A 27,949-nucleotide genomic window follows, 5' to 3' on the forward strand; every position below is an offset into this window, starting at 1 on the left:
GGCCTTCCTGCGGGGCGCGGCCCCGCCCCGCCCCGCCGCCGCCGCCGCCGCCGCCGAGCCCTCAGGAGCCGCCGTTGCCGCCCGCCGCCATGTTCCCGCGACCGCCGCCCCGCTCCTGCGACACCTTCGTGGCGCTGCCGCCCGCCGCGGCGGCCGGTCGTGTCGTCTTCGGGAAGAACTCGGACCGGCCGGCGGACGAGGTGCAGGAGGTCGTCTTCTTCCCGGCCGCCGCGCACCCGCCCGGCGCCGCGCTGGAGGTGAGGGGACGGCCACTCCTTCGGGAGACGGGAAAAAAAAAAAAAAAAAAAAAAAAAAAAAAACCACAAACCAAACCCAAACCACTTTCGTCTTATTTTCTGTGTGGTTTTAGCCCGCGATTTGGCCGGTTAATCAGGAGGGAGATGCTCGCCAAAGTGATAGCGCAAAAGGTAACTTGTTGCGTGATCTGACTTCTTGCAGTGCACCTATATCAAAATTGAGCAAGTCGAAAAGACGCACGCCGTGGTCCTGAGCCGCCCCTCCTGGCTCTGGGGGGCGGAGATGGGGGCCAACGAACACGGCGTGTGCATCGGGAACGAAGCGGTGTGGGGGAGAGAGGACATCTGCGATGACGAAGCTCTCCTCGGCATGGACCTCGTAAGGTTTGCACAGGCTATTTCGGTAAACGGTACTGAATTCTGAAGCATTTGTTTGGAGTTATATGGGGAAATACGTACTTTCACTTTCAGAAGACATCTGTCTCTTCTACTGTTCTAGACATGGTTGAAAATAAGTATTTCTCGGCACAGGCATTAGGTCTCTGCCAGAAGCTGGTAGCCTGTGAGAGGTATTGGGGCACTAGGACAGAATCTGTCAAGGAAATCATCAAACGTTTTTATCTCTACAAACTTTATACTAAACTGAAACAAGATTCTTAACAAGAGCACAGATGGACTTCAGGAACTAGGGTTTGGGTCTTTTTCTAGGTTCTGTACTCATTTCCTATTTCCCCCATCTTTCACACATATATTTTTAAGTTTCAGTCTTAGACACACATCTCCATGTAAATAACAACAACTTGTTGTGCCAGCCTTACCTGGTGCCAGTATAACTTTCATTAACCTACAGCAGTCAGTCAGTTCTTGGTACTATTTCCCCCCAGTTCAATACCCACACAGGACTTGCAGGCATTTCCTAGGAGCCCTCTCCCTGTTTTTCTGCATTTCCATTTGGTTGGTTTTCCCCATGTCGGGGACATAGGGGACCCACTTCAAACAAGCGCTTTAAGTAACTTGTTCCTTTCTCTTACCAGATCATACAAGCATCAGGTACACACAGAAATAGCATTCCAAGTCTATTTGAATACTCCGACTGAATAGCTGTATGTTAAGTTTATAGTTCCAAAGATAACATCTTCCTTTTGTTTTAGGCTTGGACTCGAGAGAGCGGACACAGCTGAAAAGGCTCTTACTGTCATAGTTGATTTGCTAGAAAAATACGGACAGGGAGGAAACTGTATGGAGAGCCACATGGTATTTACATACCATAATAGTTTTCTGATAGCTGACAGAAAGGAAGCATGGGTGCTGGAGACATCAGGAAAATACTGGGCAGCAGAAAAAGTAGAAGGTATGGATGATGCTCTTCATTTTAAACATTTCAAATGCAGTGACAATTAGCAGTTCTCCACTTTTCATTTACCATTTCATTAAGGCATCAAGCTAGCCTACAGATACATACATGCACCTGTAAACAACAGCAGTTGCTTCCTAGGGCATCAGTGTGGAGTGGCTAGCAGTTTCACAGAGGAGCTGAGTCAAAGGGGCCTTTTCAGAGTCAGAGATAACCACTTCTGCACTTGGAAAACAGAGAACAGCAGGGAGGTCAGCATGAGAATAACAGCAGTGTGTATGGTCTTAAGGATGGTGGCAATCGGTGACAATTTCATTTGGTGACAGGGTAGCACTGACAGGATTGGTGCATTGGGCCCTGAAGTGGCTGGTTCTTCCAGTGGGCTTAGAAGGACAAGCTGTGTCTTTGAAGGTCTAAGAGGAAGGATGTAAAGATGGGAATAATCAGGACAGAACCTGAAATATGATGTTGACAATAGAAGTAAATGAGTCGGAACTGAGTGGCAGTGGAATTTCAAGCAGAAGGATACAAATAGTCAGGGAGAGGGCCAAAAATAAACCACAGGACTCTCAGATCTTGTAGGAAACTCTTCAGTGCATCATTTGCTTTAGTAGGCTACTTATTAATAAAATACCAAGAAAAAGTATTAAATGTATTAAAATGATTCTTTCCCCACCTTACAAACAGGAGGTGTACGGAATATTTCCAACCAGCTCTCTATCACAACCAAGATTGACAGAGAGCACCCAGAATTGAAGGCATATGCCAAAACCAAGGGCTGGTGGGATGGGGAAAAGGAATTTGATTTTGCTGCCACATATTCTTATGTAAATACGGCCAGAATGACCACATCCAGAGGCCGATATTGTGAAGGCTATAAACTTCTGAACAAACACAAAGGTATGATTTTTTATATTTTTTTAAAGATATACAAAGCATTTAGTGAGCTACATTAATTTAAAACATAAATGATTAGACATCTGATGCAGGCAATCATTCACATGATTTAGTGAACCAGAGCTTACTAGAATAACTTTTTGCCTAAAGGAGAAACACTGAACTTGAAGTCTTCTATCTATTTTTTGCCAATTTGTTGAGTAGGAAGAATTAAAACAAGAGTCAAATATCAAACATACACAGCTACAGTAACAACACTGAGAGGTCACATTATGACCATACCACTAAATACTCTAAGAACTGCTCTGAAACATTTATGTCATTACTGTACCTCTAAGAAGAAAAAAAAAAAAAACAAACAAAAAAAAAAAACAAAACAAACAAACAAAGAAAGGCTAAAACAGACTCCCAGTGGTTTGCAGCCACAAAGACAACCTTATGAACAACTTCAGCCTGGTACCATTCATATAAGTCTAAGACACCAGCACAGCATTCAGATACATATCTTGCATTTATTTTTTTGAGATTGGTTTCTAAATCTTTGTAGTTTTGCTCTAACTGCTACTCTCATCTTGGGTAGTCTAACAGAACACAGAGAGCAGAACAAAATAATTTTCTGTACGCTAAGCAGGTGCTCCTAATCACTAACTTACTATTTTTCAGACCTCTACAGAAAGAGGCTTCTACTCTTCTATCTGCGTCCACCTGGCAGGTTTTTGCTGCATCTGTATTTCTTTGCTCATTTGAAGTAATTAATCTGAACCAAAATTACATTGCACCCCTGTGTTTTCTTATTTATTTGGCTAAGCTCTGCCAGCCCAGGTTTAGCATTTAGTTAATGTGTCAGAATTACCTTTTGCTATCCTGCTCTAGTGATCATGTAAATCCTGCATTCATTTTGGGAATTGTAGGTTCTGAATACTGAAAGCACTTTCATAATACCTGTATTTACTTGTATTATAACAATGCTGAGATTCTATCAGTGCTTTTCATTCTAAATCCCCATTTTCAGGCATTTACCTGAGCTATTTTAAAAATCACACTAGGTGTTCAGGTTATCAGCCTCATAGCTTCAGTTTGTTTAGATTTATTTAAAATAGGTGCCCTAACTAAAAGCTATTTGGTTTACAGCATCGTAAAATCACTGGTTTCTTAATCTACCCTTCCACACTCCTGCACTCAGTGGCATTACAGGTTTCTTCCAGGGTGCCTACCACATGAAGACCATTTTTAGATATACATTCTTTATATTTCATAAAATAGGAAATGTATTCCAGAAATAAAAAATAATAAAGAAGTTTAGTGGAAAATAGGAATTACCTTCTTTCCAGCTGGACAAGTTGCCAACTTGTAGTTGACAAACTGGCTGTTGCTTCTTTTAGCTTCTTTGATTCTCCTAGCTTGCTGATCTCTTGAATTCTCTGGCTTTCCCAAGCAACTGTGGGAATACCTATTTCCTTGCGGAAACGTAGTGCTGCATGCCTGTCTACAGGCAATTTGAACTGTGTATAAAAAAATAATACTGTAGACATCTGACCGAGCAACAGTGATTAGTTTCAAAGGCAACAGCAAGGTAATTTAAAAAAAGAATCTTTATGTTGCTAAAACTTCACTGAGGGAAGCAGTAAAAAATTAAATGGTAGCTGATACCTTCAAGTACTGGATTGCATGATGATATCATGCCAGTATTTAAGCTTCAGTGTACACTGTACATGAACAGCGGTATCATTTGAACACTTAGATACAGAGGCATATGTAGAAAGGGGTTTGTTTCACCTATCTGAGAAGAAAGAATTGTTGTCATAGAGATATTTGGCACTGTACCTCACATGGGTAGTTGAGAAATGTATTGTAGTTTCTGTTGATTCTGAGTATAGAACATGTTGTTACTCCAGTGCATCCTTTCAACTGTCAACTTGAAGTCTAAGTGCAGTGGGAGGTCAGATGATTAAAAAGAAAAGTTACAGTCTTAGTGTTTCATTTTCAAAGTTACACACAAAATCCAGGCACAGTTGTTATTATTTTTACATTTCCAAAGCAACATAGTGGCATTAACTGCGTACAAACACCAGTGATTATTATAGTGATTTATCTTAACTTCCATACAGCGCTCAGGAAGTTCAGCCTTTAATCCAAGCTACTAATTTTTATCTGAAAAGTTACTGTGTGACTGACCATTTGCTAGCCATATGTATTTTAACTTTCTGGGAAACATCGTGTGTTGTTGTTCTCCCTCCTTTTTAAGTCATAAATGTTATAGCTCACTATCACATATATCTAGAATAAACACTTCAGGCAAAACAATATTTTTTAAGTGTGTTGCATATTAAGATATGCTGTTAGGATGATTTTGGGGTTTTTTTGCCAACAGGGACAAACTAAAATTGGCATTGCCTGTTAATGAAAAAAACAATCTGCTGTAGAGAACGTGCCATTTAATTGATATTATAAATAGTGCTGTATGTAAATTATTGTATTGTATCTTAAATAGGATCTATTACTTCTGAAATAATGATGGAGATTCTTCGTGACAAAGAGAGTGGCATTAATATGGAAGGTGGATTTATGACAACTGGAAGCATGGTGTCTGTGTTGCCCCAGCAGCCTAATCTGCCATGTATTCACTTCTTTACTGGAACTCCAGATCCTGCAAGGTGATGTAGCAGCAAATAATTAGTATAAAAAGTTGCAAATATCTAAATGAAAAAGTCTTTCAATTTATCTAATTATACTAATTTTTGCTTTCGTGGTTTTTTTCTTTCTTTCTCCTGAAAAAGCACAATCAAAAAGTAGGAGGAACATAATGTACATTATGTACATTAATGCTCCCTACCATTCTACTTAATAAAACACTGCTGTAACTGACTTAAACATCAGTTAGGAGATTTTTTTATTTTTTTTTTTAAGACTTCTTTCTTAAAAGGGGGGAATCAGAAGAACGAGGAAAAATACAGCAATCTACTCACTCAACAACTTTAACAAAACTGTATCGGTAAAGGATCTCTGCTCTATTTTCTCTTTCTAGGTCTGTATTCAAGCCTTTCATTTTTGTGCCCAATATTACTCAGTTATTAAAAACTAGCTCCCCTACATTTGGTCATGATGATCCAGTTAAGCAGCAACCACGTTTTCAGAATAAGCCAGATCGAAGACATGAGCTCTATAAAAAACATGAAAGTGCTGCTGTAGTTATGGAAACTCTCGAGGTACGTTGATTAAATTAGATTTCAATGCAAGCAGGTGGCTTATATAAGCTCCTTGCTCACATTTTGTTAATGCAATACCATTTAATGCCCTTTGATGGATTGCAAAGAACACTGTAGTGCACCAGAAACCTATTGTCTTGGCATCTGGCAGGCATACGGTTCAAATGCTCAAAATTGCAACTAGCACTTTGCTGTAGTCCCAGGCTCGGCCCCAGACAAGTATCTCTACTGCTCATCTTGCAAAGCAGCAGGCCACACATACTCCTGCCCTGGCCAGATAATGGGGAAATGCCTGAGCAGCCCCAGGCAGATACACAGCTCCTGACAGGAGAGCTTCAGCCTCTTCCAGACCATGATCTCAGGCAGGCAGCAGGGCATGCCTTTTATTGCTTGGTGTGGACAGGAGGGGAAACACGATCACAAAGGTGAAGCAGGGAGGTAGCTGCATACGTTTAACAATAGCATCGCTCCTATTTACAGATACATGTTCTAAAAAATAAGACATATGTCCCGTTAAGTTTTGGTAGCATAAATACCTACAGCAACTTCAATTTTGTTTATTTTCAGTCCATCGGACAAGGATGCAGGGAGATGAAGTGAGTGCTAGATATTAAGAAAGATGTCTAAGAAAACGCGTTGAGGTGCTAACTTCTACCAACACAAATTTGTACCCTAAAAACTATTAAGAGGTTAAAATAAGGACAGTAGAACAAAATTTTGTTAGGTGAAGACTACACACTCTGTATAGTTTTTAGTAAAATACAGATGTTTCTTTTTGCAGGGACAAGGTAAAGAGATGCTGAAGGAGATACAGGCATTGGAGAAACAGAAGATAAGTGAAATGGAATCAATCCTGCAAAATGGATGTCTTGACATTAACCAAGTGGTTAAACTTTTTTCACAGTGTGTAGAAGAAGAACTCAAAATATATAGCTAAACCTACTATTTGAATGTGGTAAAAGTCAGTTTTATGATTAACTGTAATGAAGTGGCTATATAAATTACAGTATGGACAGTTTTAAAGATGCGGATTCATATTCAGGCCAAACAGCTTTTGGTTGTATGAAACAACACTGAAAAGGCTCTTAAGAGCCAGGCAATAGCTTTGTCTGTAAGTGGCATAAAGCTGTCATCAGAGATAGACTTTGTCAACAAACAGATGCAGTTAGAATGTAATGGCTTGACTAAATTGCGGAACCACCGTATTTCTGGATGAATAACACTAACTCAGATTTGGAGAACTCGGTTCTAGTGTACACACACATAGCTTTTATAGTCAGGATAATCGCAGCAGAATTTCACATTGCCTGAATTAAAACAGCCATGCTGAAGGACTCTAAAATGTAGAACCTATTACTTGCACTGAATAAAACGGAAAGTAATATGCAAGTCAAGTAACATTGATATTCAGCTGTTTATCAAAACCATTCTAAGATATGTTTCATATATGAACCGATGTAAAATGAGGTTAAGAGTTCAAGGTATATTAAAATCAAATCACAGTTACAATGTTACCATAGATTTGTTGTGAAAGCTGATTATATGGAATTCAACAATGCAAGCGTCCTGCAAGTTACCACATGATTTTCACTTGCCTGTCTATATTCCTCACCCTAATACCAAAAAATAAATTATTTACATACAATATGATTATTGCAAAATTAATTCTGCAATACACTTTATAACATTATGTGGGAGTTTTTAAATGTTTCTTGAATTCTTACTTTTTTTAAAATCAGCAACTAGAAACAAAGATGTTGGGGTACACCTGTATATACATATACTCAGCGGGACACTTAAAAGGATTTTTAAAATTTTTTCACTTCATTTTTTCACCTTTTAACTGTGACTTGTCTTGCCAAAAATACTATACTATGGAGTGAATTTAACCAAGCTTTTTGCCCTGCCAGGAACTCTTCCTCCCTGTTCCTCTTTAAAAGTAACGATCAATATGTGACACTACTTTTCTTATCTGTGGCAAGGGACAAACTGAGCAAACAGCAACAAAAAAAAAGATTATTTTGGCCTTACTACATGATCAAGCAGGACAAAAAGTATGACTAGACGGAAAAAAAAAAAAAACAGCACTTCTGCAAACCTTCAGAAGAGAGCATGTAACATGAAGTGGAGCATTAGAGCTGCAGTAGCAGTATGTGACATACCACAGCATCCCCACAGAAACACAGCAGACTACAGAAAGACCATTCTTTGATGATTTTTCTATATTTAGTCAGTTTCTAGAATCATCTCAGATGCTAAAGATGGGGCTACACACATGCAAGTTTCTCATTTTGTAAACTATTTATCCCCTCACTGGTAAAACAGGTAGGTAAAGGCAAACAAAAGAAATACATATACAGTGAAGTTTGCAGAATGAATAAGAAAATTGAGAGCCTGGCAGAATTCGTCTTCCTGATCCTATAATGCAAGTAGAAGTTAATTTGAGATACTGTGTTCAGATCCACAGCAAGAAACTAATGGGTTGGGAAAGGTTGTTGAACTTTCTAGTGATCCTGTGTGTACCAAGTAGCAAGTAAGATCGAGTAGCAGGTAAGACTGAAAGTAAACTTGAGTTGACCGTGAACCTTTTGTGCCTGTGTTGTCAACAAAATTCCTTAGAGGTTCAATAGTACAGTGGATGTTCGTGAACTGGAAGGTATATTTAATAAAATACTTTTCCTCATGAATGTCTATATCTGACCATCATGTATCTTTGTCCTGTTTTTGATCATCGGCTCTTCTACACTAGCTCTTTGATAACTTCAAAATATCAATAAATGCCAAGTAAAACTCTGCTGGAAACCAAGTTATGAGTGAAGTTTACAGACAGCATAGCAAAACAAGAGAAAATTTTATACTACAATGCAAATATAGTGAAGTTACACAGGAAAGTAGTGAAGGTGGTGGAGCAGGCCCCTTTAAGTGAACTTCTTGGCCACTTAATTATGGGGTAGCAATTAAACAGATTACGCATACTGGTCTGGTTGTAATATGGGCAGATACTGTAATACAGGCAGATACAGCCTAACTTTCTCTAGTTTCTGTGCCGTTTTCTGTTTACTGGTTTACAGGATACAAAGTAAAAACAGTGTGATGTGTGGAGATAGATCAAGTGACAGTCAACCGAGTACAGGATATTTTGATACCTTTTTCTCTGGGATTTCATCCCTCTAGAACACATGCAGTGTAAGAACAGAATATGAAGATGAAATCAGGAGGAATAAATAACCATACATTAAAAAAAAAAAAAAAATAAAAAAATCACAATCTCCTCCAGAGGGCAATCTTTGCACATATTTAATTCAGGAATACCCTTTACAGTTTATTTTAAAAGGTCTAGAGCTTTATGAAGGATCATTATTAAAAAAAGTACTGAAATTGCTCTCTAGGAAACTAAAAGTTTTCTATCCACCCCTGTCCATTATCACAATTATTTTAAGATTAGTGTTAGAAAAAAGATCCAGGGTTTCACTAGAGACTCATCTGGACTTGTTCAATAGATGTTTTCATAGATCTGTAACTTCCAAGTTAACTGAGATTTATCCCAAACAAATCCACCTTCAAAGTAAAATAACTCATTGCACCACTGACCACATCTTTAAAGCAAAGCTATTTCTAATCACCAAAATCCACACAGCAGTAGATCAACTACTGACATACATCAAATTGTCAACTATTTTACAACTTGCCAGTGCTCCTTAGTGGAAACAATTATTTATCCGATAGAAGAGTTACTTAACTTTCTGAAGCTATTCAAAGCCTATTCTTAGCTTCCAGAAGTACCCAATGACTTAGAAATAGATTATCATATCTCATATTTAATTATTACTTTCTTTAATTTATTTATTAACCATCATAGACTCTCATCAGACTAATGGGTATATCATCAGTCACAATGTTGTAGCAGTTAATCGAACAGAATTTGGTGTCAGTTGTTAATTAAAGGTGTTCTCTTCATTAGATTTGTAACAGGGAGCCTCCGCTAAGCAGAAATTTTGATCAATTTCTTACTTAAAACAGTTATGTTGTGTTCAAATCTAGGGAACAGCAGAGCCACTATGAAAAGGGAGGCAAGGGCAGGACTTTATGATGAAAATGAGAAAGACGAGCACAAACCCAATATGCATAGACTGTAAAACTGACCTAAGATCAACTTCCTGAGCATTTAAAGAGTAAAAAAAAAAAAAAAAAAATTGTATTTGGTTAGCAGATGATAATGTCAAACATCCCTAAAGATATGTTTTGTCTAGCAGCCTAAAACTGGTATCTTTGTGTGAACATCCATTAACAAGTCCTCTGCCTACTTAAAAAGTATCAACAGTGGATTTAAGAAATACCAAATTTGAAACCCAAGAGCCACTTTTAAAAACCTCTCAGAAAAACACTTTTGTCATAAATCTTGGCATGCATACACAACCCTCCCACACCCCACACATCAAAGCTCAGCACTCTGAAATCAAGTAACAGATTTATTGACGATTTACAGTATTTAGAAGCCAGACATACCCGTGGCTTCTGCTCTTAACTCACATATATCAAATTATTCTAAAATGTTTGATGTAGCTGTCTTCAGCAGTTGTAGTGGAAACATGCTATCGTTTTCCTTTGTGGCCACAGCCTGATACAAATGTCAATTATTTTGTTGCTGGAAAACATTAAATATGTCAGTTTGTATAGCATACGTATGCAGTAGGATGCAGTTATGTTTTTGTGCACACTGCAGAAGTGCAGTAAGACTGACAATAAAAGGAATTATTTTTTCAATATAAGTCTTGCACGGAGTTATAGCTACCATAAAACAACTGTTTCTTGAACAGTAGGCTAATGCTGCTAAAAATCACTTTTAATTCTTAATACAAAGTAGATGCATAAATAGCTATAATAAAAATCTGTGTACTGAAAAAAAAATACTTCTTAAAAAAAGATGAGAAGAGTTATTCTTATGCTTAATCAAATAATGTTGTTTTTTTTTAATACCTGGGTTCCTTTCCCTCACTATATAAAATTTTTATGTAGACATATAAATGCTGTTCTTGCAGTTTTAAAAGGGCAGAATAATGGCTATCAGATACTACAGTTTGTCGTTAACCTTTTCAAAATACTGCCAAAGACACAAAGATTCTCAGATTCTGCCTTCAGTGCAGGAACCTGAATGACAGTAGAGTAACTATTTAAACATCATAGGAGGATACTTGAGGCTTATTAGAAACCTGTGTTAGGCTGCCAATACTAAAATTTTAGGATCTTTAGCTACTCTAAACTGCAACTTGGATCTTTAGTTAGGATTCTCTATATAACGGATTTAAAAGTCATTGTACTTAATGTAAAAGACTTCATGATTTGATAAAATTTTTCATCTTGACTTGTACAGGTATCCAAGGCTTCGATAACATCTTCATTTGAGGCTGGCACTTCTGAATTAAACTGGAAAGGCTAATTGCAAAAGGTAAAAATCTACTCTTGACAAAGCTGTTACTACCACCATAAGGCAAAACTTCCAAACCAGTTGTTTAAATGATTTCCCAATTTGGGGCAGTGTTGGGTATTATTATACGTTTTTAAGAATTGGCAAGTTTGTACAAAACCATTATTTATGCCACTCAGTATCTTCTCAGCTTTAATCCTCTGGCATCAGAATCATCTTCACAACAATTCTACTTTTACAAATGGAGGATTTTATCTTTAAGGGAGAAATAAACCACATGATCTGAGGTGTAAACAGCTAGAAAATTTCCTGGTGTTAGACAAGAGTAGAGTAGTAAAAACTGGGGTATGACAGAAGAAATTCTACTTCTATGAAGCCAGGGGGAAGTCTGACTGTAAACAGGAGTCAATATTTCATCACATTAAAATATGGAAAACATATGGCAACATGAAAAATACCTTTCATTCATGTTTGGGTTTGTTTTTGTTTTTTTTTTTTTTTTTCCGTTGTGGCACCAGTCACTAAAGCTGCTATTATAATGCCTCTAATACAACAGTGACACATATCATTTTACTATCTGTTTTGCTCAAAATGGAAAAAATGCTCTAAATTCAGAGCATCTTCATTTGTTCTAGTTGCTTTCTGGTTGGCATGCTTCCTAAATACCACTTGCTACCATTTTCTTCAGAATAGACACAAGTAGAACCACATCTCTTAACTTTGCAAGAGAGAGTAACACAATGCTCTGAGAGCCCTAAGAAAGAAATACTTCCAATTTCAGTGGTGAAGGCAGAGGAGGTGGTCACACACTGCTAGCTGCCTGTCCTCTGCCTACATGCTTAGGTCAATGGCTCTCAACTGCAGCTGATCTCTTAGGAATAAAGCGGTAGTACAAATATTCATCCCGAAATTCAAATTCATTTGTAATATGCTGGACGACGCCTCCCTTCATCAGTCTGTCGCCATACATCACAGCTTCACCACGGTCAGAGGCAAGGCCAACTTGCATGAGCCAGTTCACCAGGTCACAGCCAAAGAAGATGCCAGTGGAGATCTTTGCACCACACCTGTATGTCAAAGGAAGGATTCACCCACATGCTCTGTAAATCTGGTATCACCACTGCACGATGGCGAAAGGCAAGGAAAAATAGCAGGAAACAAGGAAAGACATCATGATAGTTAAGAGCATGTTAGAAGAGAATTTGCAAGTTTTGTATATTAGGGACATGCCAATGTTCACTACCTTTTCCTACAGACACTTCAATGAGAAGCAAAATCTACATACAAAGTTATTTTAGGCTTACACAAATAAGATTCAGTGAATGTAAGTAGCAACTTCCCTAAAACCACACACAATGTAATTCTATTTCTTGGATACTTCCCATGTACTCATTAGTATGACCATTTCTGCAACAAAATATCTGATTTGAGTGCAGCACGCCTGCAGCAATGGGGCCTCAATTTGCACTTCAATTCAATTTGATAATTTCTCTACAGCTTTAAACAGACATTAACTGCTCACATATATTGTAAACAAATACCATTTAACTTGCATATCCGGTTAAATATTTACCACACAGGCAGTACTAAGAAAAAACAAAACATTTACAACAATACTAAACTAATTTTTTTTTACATATTTATGAGGCAATGCCACTACCTTCTACCTAACCTAGCTGCAGTAAAAATACCATTCAGAAATTTACCTGCAGCAATTAATGTTTTGGTTATCTAAAATCTGCTCTATGAAACTCAAGTACAGGGTTTCTGAAGATTATTAACAGCTACACAAGACAGCAAAAAACACACTTATCTGTTTTTTTTTTTTTAAGCTAAAAGCAGCAGTAACACAGAGCAAGAGTTAACATAAATTAGCAGAGAAGCAAAAATGAAAACAAATAAAAATCCATGATTTCAAGGTCTCAGTTACAGTATGTTTAAATCAAAGAGGATAGGATCAAGTTAGATGAATATTTAAAATGAGAAGATAAATGCTTTGTTTTAATGCACAAGGAGAAATAAGACATGAAACTAGTTCCACACAAACATAATACTAAAACAATGAAGCAACAAATGTCAGATTTTGATGTATTCTCAAGTGGATATATGATTAATAAAAACCACAAAACCCAACAAAATGAACAGCCCAAAACCCAAGAAAACCCAACAGCAGAAGAGGCACAGGAAACACAGCTGAAAAACCTGTCCTATTTCAAACCAAACATTTTCTGATACATCCCTTCTGTCGGGCATGAAAGAAGCATGAAAGAAGTTCCTTGAACTGCCATAGTTCATTTTTCCTAAATGGATAATTTTATGACTTTATTTCTTATGGAACATTACTGACTTCGGAGACAACCGAATGAAATCATGATGCTGTCAAAAACAGTTCTGGAATGTGGTTTTGGACTATCTGACCATTAAACAATCACCCCATCCCACCAAACTAGTCCTACTTAAAAGCTCACGTGACAAGAAAAGTAAAAGTGTCCTGTTAGAACAATTCTTCATGTCTTCATTTCATATTGTAAATATTTAAATAAAGGCATATTCTTTCTCTTGTTTGTGCTCCTTCTGTCTGCATTTATATTCTCATCCTCCTACACATACCTGAATACATAAATCTTTGATTTGGGTATCTTAATTTGCCTCTGAAAGTTTTGCTCATCTCCTAAAGGTTTAGGCCTCATGAGAGGAATGAGTAAAATTAACTATATGAACGCAAAAGGTGTAAAGGTCCAAAACCCACTATAATCTCACATACTGAGGGGCCTCTGAGTACACACTGACATCAGCTGCAATAATTTTGCCTCCTGTAAAAGCTATTTATTAGTAAATAGTCACATCAATACTGACACCTTCTTAGTTTCAAAAGAAAACAAATGAAGAGTCTCAAGTTTGACAAAACTCAGACACACATGCACTCTATTACAGGCATTATCATATAAATTTTTTCAGACAGATTTTCTCTACTGAGCTACAGCTAAATGCAAAAACTGGGTCAATGCCTTAATGATATAAAACTTTTTAAAATTTATATAAAACCTAGATGAGATAATGTGATAACTTGCACCTCAATGTTTCAGTGTGAGACTAGAAACATTTCTGTTACTGCTAAATTGTTAATCCTCACCTTGAGGTTTGAAAAAAATATGTCACAATAGGAATCGCTCACAGACAGATTAAACTGCATTTCATTATTTCCAAATGATGAGCTATGACCTTTGTAACAGGTTATATGTGCAGGGGGGAACTTTACCTTCTGCCTCTGACAATACTTTTGACACAGTGATCTCTATGATAATGAACAAACTGTTGACAGGTCATCCTGATTTCCTCAGGTACAGAGGGATCTGTATGCCCTGCAGCTTCTCTTCCTCCCCAGAAAAATTCAAGTCTTAAAAAGAAAAAGAAAATAAATGAAAGGCAGCACATCAACCAGAGGTTCTTTTACATATATCAATTATTATAAACCAGAACAATAGAATGGAACTCATAGGAAGCTTATCACAACTGTTTCACTGGTTTTGTGCCCAATACTTAATACACAATCTTCATAATATACTTGTATGGCCTTTGAACACTGAGAGGTTTTTTTCTAGGCTCAGGCAGAAGGAAGGACAGAGAGCAGTTGGGAGCCAGCTTTAGCTGCTGGATTCACATCGCAGCCAGATAGCTCTAAGTTAAAGATGGCTTTGTAAAACTTATGCCTCCACAGTGAAAGTGTCCACCCACATGAAGTACTTGCATGAGGTTATGAATACAGGACTTTAAAACAGTGATAACAGAACCTGGTTCAGCATTCACATCTAAATTTTAATTATCATCAAATTATTTCTGAATATGCATCATCTCACTGATCCAATCACACAGATCATTATCATTTGCCAAAGATTTTGTCTACAAGGAGCCTGTGGAATTTTTGTCTTTGGGAGTGTCATTAAGGCAACAGTAAAAACTCGTGCACAGTAAACTGCAATTAGCTCTTCACAACCTGGAGATAACAGAAATTTGGAAGATCAAACAAATAGGAAGTGGAATGCAACAGCACTGAATACTCAATACACTTTAAAAATCATTATTCTTAATAATGAAGTTTATAGGTGAAAGTATAAAGATTCTATTTACCTTCGCTTGAATGGTAGGATGATTAAATGCTTATCTAATCCAAAAATACCAAAGCAAATGAAGCCCTGGAGGAAAAAAAAAAAAAAAAGTACAGAAAAAGCAACATTAAACTAAAACTTTGGCTTCTAAAAACCAGAAATAAAATGCTAAAAACTCTTTGCCAAAACACACAGGAAAAGTATCCCCCTTCTGTAGATAACATTCAAAATGCATTTTGTTTCTGCTTTGATTTTTCATTTGGGCCTTAAAAAGACAGATTAAAACACAACAATCCACCAAAGAAACTCTTCAAGAAGCAGCATGACATGCCATTTGACACATAGGGATAAGCAGCTATTCTTGTATAGCCAGTTATTTAAATCTATTTTTGTTAATGACTGACATAGTAATTGGAATGCTAGAATGCTCTCTAGTGAATTCATTTTTCTGTGTTGCTTTTGTATCAAAACTTCTATCATTACTTGACACTGCAGTGCATCTTGCAGGCACACTTGTTCATGAACCTGTAAAACATTCCTCTGGTACGTGTATTGACATTGCCTTGCTTTCACCTTCATAGATAACAAAGCTACCTTGTGTCAGTTTGCACTGAAATTGGCTATGTGCACCTGGAACAATTACACATCTAACTGTCAGTTATTAGTTAATGCTGCTGTAATTGAAATTGAAGAGATAACAACTTAAAGCTCTATAGTGAAAGTATCCATGTAGTCATTTTACACCTATTTAGTTATACTGGTGCAACATCACAGAAGCAACACCAGTAAAGCTTTCTGGTACAAATAAGGCTGAAACTCTACTCAATTTCCATAGGCATTTGGCATTCCGTTGTCATTTGTACCTTTGAAAGTGTTTGTGCACATAAAAGACATGCATTATGGTAAGAAAATTAAAGCAAAAAAAAAAAAGCTTGAGAAATAAAAAGGCAAAACAACATAAGGAGCTGGTGATTTCAGCGTTGTTTGAGCACTTCAAACTTACAGTGCTTGTAACTGCAACACCCATTAACAAAGTCATTTTCAGAACAAACATTGGTAAGTACCTGACCAAAATTAAACACAGCACAGAAGAACTGCAATTCCACATACAGCCTTCCAGGCTCTCGGTTGAACAGCCACCACAAACAACTGGAAAGATTCTATTAAGAAGAAGAAAAAAAAAAGACAACAAAAACCACAAACATCACCTGACTTAAAAATCAAAAGCACTTTCTTACTCTTCACATGCTAATAGATTCTTGCACAATTTTCCCTGTCTGTATTTAACAAATGATTCAGATAAAGACAAATAAGATGAAATAAGCACCTTAAATCACCATTTTAGTTAGGCTTAATGGCTGGGGGGGTGGGGGTGGGGTAAGATCTTGTCTGTTTTAAAACAAAATAACGCACAACATACCAGCATCCTGCCCCTTTAGATGTTTACATAAGGAACTTGCCTGAAAAATACGTATTCAACCTAACACAGACAATATTAGCCCAGACAGATTTGTGGTATTTGTCTTTAGGCCTGTTTAGCAGAGACCAGTTCTTGTTACATATTTTCTGCATAGTTAAGATTGCATTAAGCTGAAGCACATACCACTTCAGCTATTTTAAATGCCTGACAGAAGGAAAAAGTCTTCAAAGTTAACCCTTTGGGTGTAAAGGCTAATTCTTTAATGTAACTGGTCTCATTTCATAGTATCTATGTAATCATTCAGATACAACTAAAATTGAGGCTAACTTTTGGGACACCTCGTAAATACAGAAGATGTAGAAAACTATATTTGCATGGAATAATTGATACAGGAAATTTGAGAAAGGGAAAACATCTGTTTTGTAATTTAATAGAACCCGAAAAGCAACAGTAGTAGCTATTACACTACATAGTTGTGCCACACCGTCCTGCTTTGCAGTATTACATATTTGTGCCATAGTATTTTCCTTTTAAAATAAAAATACTTCCCCCTAGTTGTCATCCACAAGAAGCTCAACTTTGAGCATTACATTCAAAGAGAAAGTAGTTTCTCATCTTTGTCACAGTTAAAAATTCAAATTATGTCTGTAATGCATTACGTTCTGGTATTTCACAGTTTTACACAGGAGCAGCCACCTTCACAGCTGGGATCTAGTCAGTTAATGATGCTTGACAACACCAGTTTAGAGGTGTTGCCTCCAAACCACCACTAAAAGCAACACAATTGCATTTTCCCATTTCAAATAAAGTCTTACATCATTCTTCACTACTAAAGCACCTCAGAGAAATCCAAGCTCCAAATATAAACATGACCAGATGGAACAGTTTTTGTACAGTCTCCTTCAGAAGTAGAATTCACTTTATATTTTTAATTGATTATTGTCTAGGGAAGAAGACTAGCTCTTGAGAAAAACGGGAAGAGGGGCAGTAGTGATGAATTAACTACCAAATAATATTTTTTTTTCTTTAAGGTTCTTCAGTATGGCTTGCTCACTAACATCATCAATCTTAATTTGCCTTTTATTTATAATGTGGCACAGAAAAATTAATTTTATGATATCCCTCTTCCAGTATGGGACCAGAATAAAGCCTCTAATTTATTTAATGAATTGTTACATGAGTAATTGGAAGATTTTTACTGGACTGTCTACATAGCTTTCCTAAAAATCATTCCACCTCAATGAGTTAACATGGGGAGAAAAAATATTTACGGCAAACAGGCCAACAATAAGAAGTAAGCACAGCAGCACATGTCTGGCCAGTTGTTTGTCTCCGGTCTGTAGAAGCTGTTCTTCCTGAGCCAATATGCAGGTTTGAGTATTGCAATGACTCACACATTGGTCAGCTGAAAAACAAACCATAATTTTTGATTAGGCTTCTAAGTTATGAAATCCATGAGCAAACTTGTTAATATAACTCACTAAGTTAAATTACCTTGTAAGTATCTCTACTGAGGTCACACACACACAATTTAATATTAGCTTTGTCAATAACCTGTTCAGACATCTATTCTCAAATGAAACAGTAGTTTACATGTGCTTCTAAACTGAAGAAACTTTTTGCAACAGAACTCTTCTTTCAAAGGTTTAATGCAAACTTAAGTTGTGGCTAACATTTAGGAAACACCACTAGAAATACTGAAAAAATAGCCATTTCTCAGAACAGTTTTTACACTTAGAATTAATTTCTGGAATAAATATTTCAAATATACCATCAGCTCTAATGTTTTTACTCTGTATCTCAGTGTTGTTGAGCTCTAGATCAGACAATCAACCATATTTAATTTAATTTCTGTGACTGTATTTTGAATATGATATATCAGAACACCGTCATAATTTTATCAATCAAAAGAGCCAAACACAGAGATAATGGATGCTTGTCTTCCAGCTACAGAGTTCTAAAGACATCTGAGTATCTTCCTCTAGATGGCAGTGAAAAACTTCCCGGCGAGGACATACCTAAGTTTGCACCAGACACCTGTAACAGTAGTTCAATGGGGTAGTAGAAGGCTTAGTAATCACTGCAGGCAAAGTTACACAAGTGTATCCATCACAATTTGCTTTTACTGATTTATAGTTTTCGAAGTGTTCCACTCAGTATGTCGAAAAAATTTCCACTCAGTCATAAGATATTTTCTACCTTATCTTTTAGGATAAGAAAATTAAACTGGCCTTTCTCTATCATTGGAAGACATTCTTATGATGCTTGTCTGAATTACTTAATAGATAAAAGAGTTGGCAATAGGTGGAAAGCTAGCATTTTGTGAGAGAAGACATTACTATGTTTCAGTGTGAAATACTTAGATTTGTTGAAAGTTACGCTGCATCCAAACAAAGGATAAAGACACCAACTTCCTCATTAAGGATGCTAAAAAAAAAAAAAGGAAAAAGAAAATAGGAAAAAGAGAAAGGTTGCACTGCAGCTAACTTTAATTATTGGAAGTGATGTACGATGAGAACAGGCTGAGCATGCAGCTTTCTATCTGGTGCTGAACAGTTGCTTTGATCCATTTTTCTTATTTCAGTGACTCCTAAGACCTCCTTAATCAATTTTCTCCATCTCTCTCCCCTAGATATGAATGGTACAGCAGTATGGACATTTGATCAAATCTGTACTAAGTGCTTGCTCCTCTAGATCTCATACAGGTTTCTCATTCAAAATCTATGCATGATTACATCAAAGGCTTCAAAGGTGTTTTTAGAAGACACAAGATGCGAATATGAGAATGCAAAAAAGTTTGTTTAAATTGAAAACTTGAGGCAAAGTAGGGTTATGCATTCCACTTCCTGGCGTCCAAACAAGGCAATGATGGAGAGGTAAAGTCTGAATGCTCAGAAGGATGTGTTAAAGCAGCTTGGTGGTTAAAAAAAAAAAAAAAAACACAAAAACCAACCCAAAATAACTGTCTATCTTGAGCACTAAAAGATTACTAATAACTATCAGGCAGAAGAGAACAAACACCTAACATATTGCCTAATACTTGAATTTAATATGAAATATAAGTTATCCAGGCAGAGTTGAGAGAACAACAGCCCAAACAGTTTATTTGTGAGAATAACACACATATATATTGTGGAAGAGTATGTAGTATTAAAACAAGAGGCACTACTGCTTTACCTGTCTCAATTGGAGGAACTTTGCTTTCAACAGCATTTGGCACTGCTTTGCTCTCCCTAGCACAGGATACTTCACCATTTGTTGTTTGACAAGAACAGCAACCTATTAAGTGTATACAGTAACAGGATAGTTAGCTTCCTTCACTATCATAATTTACTTTCCAAGTATAACAATATACTCTATACAGCTTTAACTATTATACTCAAAAATAACCCAAAAGGAGAAAGCAGACTTAATTTTTCCAATTTGCTGATAGGGTGAATGGGTTACACTACTAACATATAGAAATATTTAACATAGCATTTCCACCATGGAAGCAACACAAGTACTTCTAGCTAGAGGGAAAACATATGGGAAGTGATCAAAAAAGCTACATACAAACAAGGAGGATTAGAAACACATGGAGTAGCATGGCTGCTGGCATATAATTCATTCTCAGAGACAGTTTAGTGGGTAAACAATCTAAGACACCTAGTGGACTGCATTTATCACATCCTTATCAAGATACTACTACTTACATAAAAACCACATGCATGTTTTTTTTCCTGTCCACTTCCACCACCCTTACAGTGATAACCATCAAGCTTTCCTTAGAAACATAAACCTAAATCATTGGGCAGTTATATCTAGATTTTCTTCTGTTCTAGTCTAACACTTGAAGGTGTAAACAACTGTTCTTCCCAGGTCAGAATTAAATTTGGAACATTATTTTATTGTATCCCAAGCCATTTATTATTTTACAAACCTACTTTCTCTACCTCTCTCTGCAGATGGCTGTGCAGAAGATCCTGGGGAAGGCTGAGGCACAGTGGCTGAAACTCGATTTCCCTCACTCCCTTCCACTTCAACCTCCTCCACTTGGCTACGCGGTGAATATGGGTTCAATACCTCATAGCTTGACTCCTGCCTATTTCTGTTCATGCACATAAGTGAGATACCTGACATCAATATACTAATGAACAGGATCACTGCTGTGGTAATTATCTGTTAAGAGAGAAAAGAAAATACACTTAAATACAAAATAAAGGAAAATAGTTGCATAGATCCATCTTTCTAACTTCTAAACTTTCCTAGATATACTAACAAATGCATCTGAATAAGACAGAGTTTTCTATATTTCCTGCTCTTGCATCTTGTGGCACTGAAAGAGCAATCAGTACATGAGATTGACTAATTTTCCTTGCCTGAGTAATTCAGCCTTTTTTTTGTTTTTTCTTCTTCTTTCCTTTTTTTAAGTGAAGACCCCTATTTCCCATTTAATCCAACAACATGTCCTCATCATCATATTTCCCCTCAGGATAATTAGAGCTCCAGTTTAAGTTCTGTTCAGGTATGTTTCAATTCCAAAGAGAAATGAGCTCTTGTCACCCTCTGACACAACTCTAATTTCCATGCTTTTGCCAATGGGGAGCATCCTATTAATTAACCTTTCCTTCTAATCATCTGCCACCGATACCCAGAGTCCACTCTGAGGCAATTTAATACTTTTGAAAGCACCACATGAATAACCCTGAGACACTCACAGCCTCTCTATCCATAAGACAGACAGGGAAAACATGACAAATATCTATGCTAGTACACTCTGCATCCTCTGACAAGAGGAACTATTTATTGGTAAAAACGGTAGTTCAGGCTCAGGGACTTTCAACCCATGATTGTGGAGAGGTCTCCCACAGTGCAAGCAGTTACTGCTACACAGGTAATGTAGATCCTATCTATTACAGGCCAAAAGCCATTAATTAGCTATTGGATAGTAATAATTTTAGATAATTATCAAGCAAGACTACAAATCAGTCACCAGGAAAAGGGCTCTGCAATTCATTACCACTCCTAAGCCTTTTCTTTGGGAAGCCTACTCCCTCTTCTTCTTAGTCACAGTGGCCTGAAGGTGAAGGTACTAGTTCAAACAAGTTTTCCTGATGGTTCATTACAGAAATACATTTTTGTATCAATCTATAAGCATTCTATAATGATACTGTTATTATGGTAGCCTATACTTGGACTGAAAGCTACTTACATAAGAAGCTGAGAACACAGTTTCTCAATAATGTAATGGACATGGCAGAAGTCTGAAGTGATGAGGACAGAACATGTTCATACCTGGTATTTTCCATAGAAAAAGGCAGAATCAATGCTAGCGTTGTTACGTTCACCCACAATTAGTAAGATTCCCACCAAAAGTGTTGGGACTCTGAAAGAGCAAAATAGGAACAAAGTAACATATTTAGCATGATCCCACTAATTCTACAGGGAAACATCTGAATTAACTTACCCCCATCCAGCTATGATGATAAACCCAATGGGAATCTTCACTGTTTCTCTCTTCCTCAACAGAAACAAAGAGAAAGATAGAAAACCTACAAAAGAAAACAAAAAACAAAAACTACCAACCAACAAACAAGCAACAAAAAAACACAAAATAAATGTTTTGTTTATTATTAAAAAGGGAACTGATAAATACAGAGTCTGGAAACTCTATGATGTGACCAGCTCAATAACTACAATATTCTTCTCAGGCCTTCAAATAGTTCAAAATTGGTTTTCTAGTTGTATTCTGAGAAAGTAAAATAGAAACACCTATTATCTTTAAAAAAAAATCATTAATAATGAAACACACTGAGGAAATTCCAAGACATTTTATATTAAACATCTACTTCTAAATGCTTAGAAAGGTTCACAAGCACACAAAAGATGTCATAAGAACACTTAAGACACAAAACACTAATTTCTTAAGTTATCAACAGCAGTTGTTCTAGACTGACACTCTTAAGTAACCCACAAATAATCTATTTTGTTATAACATTTCTTTAAAAACTGACCAGTCCTTTATAAAGTCAATGATAAATTTAAAAACATTTACTTATTTTGACATACAGAACCAAATATGGGAGAACCTTCTGGAACTGCCTATTCTATTCACAACTCAGAAGCTCAGCAACATTCCCCGTGCTGAGGCAAAGCTAGTATTTCTGTTAGGCTATACTAATCACAAGCTACCCATTTCAGCTAAACACAAATACAACTTACTCCACAGAAACACCACAGGGATTAAACCCTTAGACTTCTGGACTCAATAATCATATAAAAAGTCTCTTGAATACCCAAAGTCTCTTTCTTTTACTCATACATGTAAGATTGTCCAAGCTTCTTGATGCATCTTTCAATTATCCCTATTTCGAGTAATCCCTTCATTCATTAATCATCTACACCTGCAGAACATACACATTGTTTTTAGAAATTACAATTGCCAGAGAAAGAAATGTTAAAGCTACTTTGGTATTTCCCTTCATTTTGTACTTCCTACTTTTTTGAGGCACAAAGTTTTTAAACCTACTTAATGCTGAATAATGAAAATCTTAAACTCTGAATTAACTAAAGTTGACAATTAAGATTAGCTGAAGGGCAACCCATCACATTCACTCTACTTGTAATTGCTTCTGCCTCCAGAGCAGGTTCTTGTCTGGTGTTACAAGCTGGCAAGGCTGCTGCATCCAGCAAAGACAAACAAGACCTGTGCTAGGTATAAGCTTCCACAAGCAGAAGCAGTGCCTGACAAGGAGCCCTGTGATGCTAGTGCCGCAGCCTGGCACAGCTTACAAGTATGCATACTTGTAGAACTATACACAAGTGAAAGCAACAATTACTCTGAGTAATAGAATAAAATTATTTCAGTACATTATTCTTTTATTATAATACCTAGGTTCTGCCTAGAAAAATCATACCTGTCCACATGTAGGTGCTATAAAGTGAGCTGTAGAGGAATATAAATACTAGGATTTGCAAGGTGATGTCTTTCTCTTTAACAATGAAATTCCATATCACCATTCCAATGCAAGCAATAAACTGGAAAGAAAAGTAAGATGCCATTATTTAAATGGAGAAAGCAGGATGACAGGAGAAACTGAACACAGCATAATATAGCTACAATAAGCTTTGAAACTCCACCCCCAGATTCACTGGAGTGTGATTTTATGAATTGGATAGTTCTCATAGGAATAAAGTAAGTAGTGCAGCAGTAAATTCAGAATTACAGTTACGTCACTGACTACGGTAGCCTATTTTCAAGAGGGGTTTTTGGCAGCAGTTATATGGATGAGATAAACTTGGAGTAAGGCAAATCAGAAAAAAAAAATATAATCTTATATATCTTGTAATAAGTAAAATGTAAAACTTTTAAGTAGCTGAACCATTTATCTGAAATGATTTGGACATGAAGCTGAGGTCAACAGATGCTTGCTCAGCCAAGAATTTTACAAGTTTTCACCCAGTGATACTGCATATATGACAGTTTTAGTACTGAATGAGTCTGAAAAGATAGGCTAAAATATTATGGAAACAGTAATACAATAGTTGCATTTTTTTTAACATTAAGGTTAGCTTTACTGTTACAGACAAGAAGCACCTTAAACTATCATCTGTGACTTCAAATGTGACTCCATGATCAGATCTAAGAGACCTTACTATATATATATATATTTTTTTTAAACAAACAAACAAACACAAACAAAAATTCAAACCCTACTGAACACTTCAGAAAGCATTACCACACAGATATACTACAAGCACTGGCTGCTCTCACTGAATTTAACAGCAGTTGTGCAGTTGACTTCAAGGGAAGAAGAACAAAGTAGTCTCTAGTTTTCTCCCAGTTTAAATAACAATTAAAATTAATCCAGAGCTATTTGGCTTTGCCCTTCCCTAGCCACCAGCCATGCATTCCCACATCCCTTCCTTGCATCAGCACTGGCACCTGTCTGATCTTTCAGCAAGCCACTTCAGAGAGCTAAACGAGCATGGAGAGCAGTTTTCCATTTAGCTCCTTAAATCAGGTCACCACAGAGTCAAATACATGCTGCTGCTGAACCTGGCATTGCTGACTTCAGATTGGCATAAACTGATAAAGAAGTGCATCCAACAATATTAGGCAGTAACTAAAAATGTATTTTAGAAGCCACTCTCCATTCTGATTGCTTGTAGTTCTGTTTGAGAACCGTATTACCAGCAACTACTATCATCATCTTCAAGGGTGTATTTTAAGGCACAGGAATTGTTCAGGCAAGTTGTGCATTAGATTCTCCTGTCCTCCACAGATGGCTACAAAGATATCACTGTAGAAACCAAACTTGTAAAAATGTTAAAAGTAAGTTTTTAAAAACCCCAAAATTCACACAACAGCATTCTTCTTACTACTGACCTGAGCAACAAGTAGATTTGTTGTAATCATATGAGGAAGCTGTTTGTATTTCTTACTCAGAAGAACAACAATAAGAGACCAGATCTATAACATACAAGAAAAAAATTGAATTTAAGAGTAAAACAAAACCCAAAAGAAAAAGATGAGTATTCTGGCAGACTATGGTGAAATTGGATATACAACAAATCTTCTTGAAAAGTTTCTTAGCAACATGACTGCTATAGTCAGTTCCACACCATCTGCTGCCAGTCCCTACGCCCCAACAACTACAGTCACAAAAAGCAATGCATCTCTGCGTTCTCATGATGGTGAAGCATTTCCAGGAAGCACCAAGAGATTGCCCCTAATGTGCAGAAGCCCGGTTGTTCCTCAGGACATAAATGACCACAGAGTAGGCTGGCAATTTAGAATTTAAAATTCCCCCAACTTCCCTGCATCTTTCAAAATGATCTGTGACACCAACAGGCAGCATTTACTTGTGGCTTCCCTTGAGGCACAGTTTCAAGACAAGAGGACTTCAGTAAAACAGCTTAAGGAAATTCCAACTCCCTCTAACATAGATGTTTTTGTAAAAAAAAAAATAAAATATCAAAGAAAACAAACACATTGTCTGTACTGCCTATAAAGCCAAAACACAGTTCACATTGGACTTCTGGATTATCAACCCACTTTTTAAAAAAATAATTTCTAGGAAAGGAGTTTGATAAACCTAAATTTAAATTTCCAAGTTAAACATTTTCACTAATACTCATTTTCATTAAATAAATATTCACTGACATTTCTGGAGCTGAAGTTTGTACACAGCCTCCACTACTGTGATATCCAAGCACTTCACATGGCTTGATGTAATTATTCTCTGTGGTGTAAGCTAGTATTGTTATCCCCTCACATGCTGTTATTTAAAGAAAACCAAACGTAAAAAGGACAAACTCTTAAGCCCTGAACTAGTGCTCTAATTTGCTTACCCATCTTTCTCTACAGTGTATCTTTCCAGCTGACCCACTACTAAATCAAGAAGATTTTCAACTCCTTCCTCATCCTTCTGCAACAGGATACGATGAGGAAATGTGAGTCTCATCTTACCATGACTCTATTTGCTGCTTATGTACTAACGCTACCCTGACATGGCAGTGTGCTTTTGTATTTCCCTTCATCAACACCTACCAGAGAAATGAGGCTGACAATACTTATGTCAAAGCTAACATTTTGGAGTGCAGATGCCAGTGGGTTGGGGTCCATAGATGGAATGGTCAACAGCCACGCAGAAACATACATAATAGGTGCAGACACAAAAGTGCTTATCACCATGCCTGAGGTAATCTGCAAAAAGGGTCAAACAGAAACAAGAACAGAGTTAATCAGATCTCAAGCTAAATAACCTGCTTTCAGGAATACAACCATTGGCAAAATAGTACTTTTGAATTAAACATACATAGACCTTTAACAAATCACTGAGTTGTTTCTATAACAAATTATTTAGAATTTGAGCCAGAAAGTAGCCATTTTATACATACAGTTAAACTGAAATTTTTAATAAGCTTCTGAAGCAGTAGGAATAGAAAGTTCCCTACTGCATATTCTTACAGAGCTTTTTCATGGGTGTCAAATATACTAATGACAACAGTCTAGTGGGATTTACAATGTCACAATTTACTTTTGGATGCAAATATTCACACTGTAAATAAATAAGAAAACATATAGTTATGCAAATAGTAATATGCACCAATTAATGAGAAGCCATATATATTTACATTTAAGTGATTTCTATTTTGGCTTCTTACTATCTTTCTGCTTCCAAGAACTTGCAGTGATGGAAGTGTGAATTGTTACTTATACTATAGATCTCTGTTTTGAAGAGATTTCCTGAGTTTGTTGGGTATAAAATCCTATATTGTAAGATTTACTTTTAGATTCCTTTTTTTTTCTTTAAGAAAACCCCAACTAAACAAACTGAAAATAGGTAACATGAAAAACAATGACAGTCAACAGGAAAGTTTTAATATCACTTCAGGTGGAAGAAAGAAAAGAGGTATACAATTTGTATATTAATTTGAAAAGCTAATTGATATCCTCTACTATGAAAAAGTAAAATGCATTTCTATTGCAAGATTTAACTGAAGGGCAAACACAACAGGAACAGTTAAAGCATAAGTTCTTCCATAAATCTTCAGCATTAAGCTAACACTGTTCTTACTGAAGTCAGTAAGACCATTTCTGTTTTTTCCTACAGGAACAGTAGCTCAAAGGTCTTTGAAAAAAAACAAACCAAACAACAAAAACCACACCAAAAAACAACCAGCCCACAACAAAGATGCAAGTTCTTGAAATATAAAGGTATCCTAGTTCTTTCTACTAGCATCATGAGGACTTATTTATGAACATATGCTATCAAGACACTTGAGACATCAGGAAAGAGTACTTTGCTTAATAATCTGAAATACAATTTATATTTGAGATCTAGGGAGTACAGGTAAATCTAAGGAGTCTATACTACAGAAAAGCAAATTCATCAAGCATACTTATTTAAGTATGTCATCAAAGTTAAGCTCAAAGTTAGTAGATGTTTGGGAAAAGCTAACTACATACAATTCCTACTTCCATATTAAATTGACTTGCAAATATTGCGACACCAGGTGCTGCTGGAAAAACTCCATAAAGAAATGCATAGTTTGATAAACTGGTGTGGTTGACTACGCTGTCGCTCTTGTCCAAGAGTTCTACCATTTCTCTACAGAGAAATGGCATCATAAGTCTGAAAAGAGAGGGGGAAAAAAGTAATTAAAAAAAGAAATATTACTTAAGCTACCACAATACACTCTTCTTTATTCAGAAAATGAACCAAAAGGAAATTGAAGGCTTGTATGAATACTATTTATAAAAAGCAAAATAATGACATCACTTTGAATGATTGCC

At 36.6% G+C, this 27,949-nt stretch overlaps 2 protein-coding genes across 6 annotated transcripts in view; one reads left to right on the forward strand and one right to left on the reverse strand.

The window, feature by feature from the left end:
* Positions 1–20: 20 nt before the first annotated feature.
* SCRN3 (secernin 3) lies at positions 21–8,397 on the forward strand. Of its 2 annotated transcripts, none has more exons than XM_042784226.1 (7): positions 21–263; positions 460–641; positions 1,409–1,608; positions 2,299–2,511; positions 5,000–5,162; positions 5,534–5,714; positions 6,496–8,397. In XM_042784226.1, exons 1-7 carry the CDS (start codon positions 90–92, stop codon positions 6,649–6,651), a joined length of 1,269 nt encoding a protein of 422 aa, XP_042640160.1. In that variant the 5' UTR covers positions 21–89; the 3' UTR covers positions 6,652–8,397. The 2 variants fall into 2 exon arrangements, with proteins under 2 accessions (XP_042640160.1, XP_042640161.1); XM_042784227.1 differs by having other exon boundaries at positions 21–257.
* A 1,773-nt stretch (positions 8,398–10,170) lies between these two features.
* The window catches only part of GPR155 (G protein-coupled receptor 155), a 30,545-nt gene continuing 12,766 nt past the window's right edge, over positions 10,171–27,949 (reverse strand). For 2 of the 4 annotated variants that reach the window (XM_032989732.2, XM_032989731.2), the window contains exons 4-16: positions 27,623–27,788; positions 26,201–26,356; positions 25,037–25,120; positions 23,565–23,685; positions 22,115–22,199; positions 21,943–22,033; positions 20,592–20,826; positions 19,843–19,944; positions 17,937–18,070; positions 16,310–16,405; positions 15,268–15,332; positions 14,399–14,536; positions 10,171–12,206 (exon numbers count right to left, since the gene is read on the reverse strand). In XM_032989732.2, the coding sequence (XP_032845623.2) occupies positions 11,984–12,206; positions 14,399–14,536; positions 15,268–15,332; positions 16,310–16,405; positions 17,937–18,070; positions 19,843–19,944; positions 20,592–20,826; positions 21,943–22,033; positions 22,115–22,199; positions 23,565–23,685; positions 25,037–25,120; positions 26,201–26,356; positions 27,623–27,788 (1,696 nt within the window). In that variant the 3' untranslated portion in view covers positions 10,171–11,983. Of the gene's footprint in view, positions 12,260–14,398; positions 14,537–15,267; positions 15,333–16,309; positions 16,406–17,936; positions 18,071–19,842; positions 19,945–20,591; positions 20,827–21,942; positions 22,034–22,114; positions 22,200–23,564; positions 23,686–25,036; positions 25,121–26,200; positions 26,357–27,622; positions 27,789–27,949 lie in introns of all 4 variants that reach the window. The other 2 variants (XM_032989733.2, XM_032989735.2) reach the window with 2 other exon arrangements.

This window comes from Tyto alba, unplaced genomic scaffold, assembly GCF_018691265.1.
Source record: "Tyto alba isolate M040663 unplaced genomic scaffold, T.alba_DEE_v4.0 Super-Scaffold_7, whole genome shotgun sequence".
NCBI classification, from domain to species: domain Eukaryota; kingdom Metazoa; phylum Chordata; class Aves; order Strigiformes; family Tytonidae; genus Tyto; species Tyto alba.

Bases quoted from the DNA above. Each gene is read 5' to 3' on its own strand.
- SCRN3 (XM_042784226.1), top strand. From the start codon at position 90: ATGTTCCCGCGACCGCCGCCCCGCTCCTGCGACACCTTCGTGGCGCTG. The intron at 1,609-2,298 runs GTATGGATGATG...CCTTACAAACAG, and splicing joins GGCAGCAGAAAAAGTAGAAG to GAGGTGTACGGAATATTTCC. The intron at 5,715-6,495 runs GTACGTTGATTA...TTCTTTTTGCAG, and splicing joins TAGTTATGGAAACTCTCGAG to GGACAAGGTAAAGAGATGCT.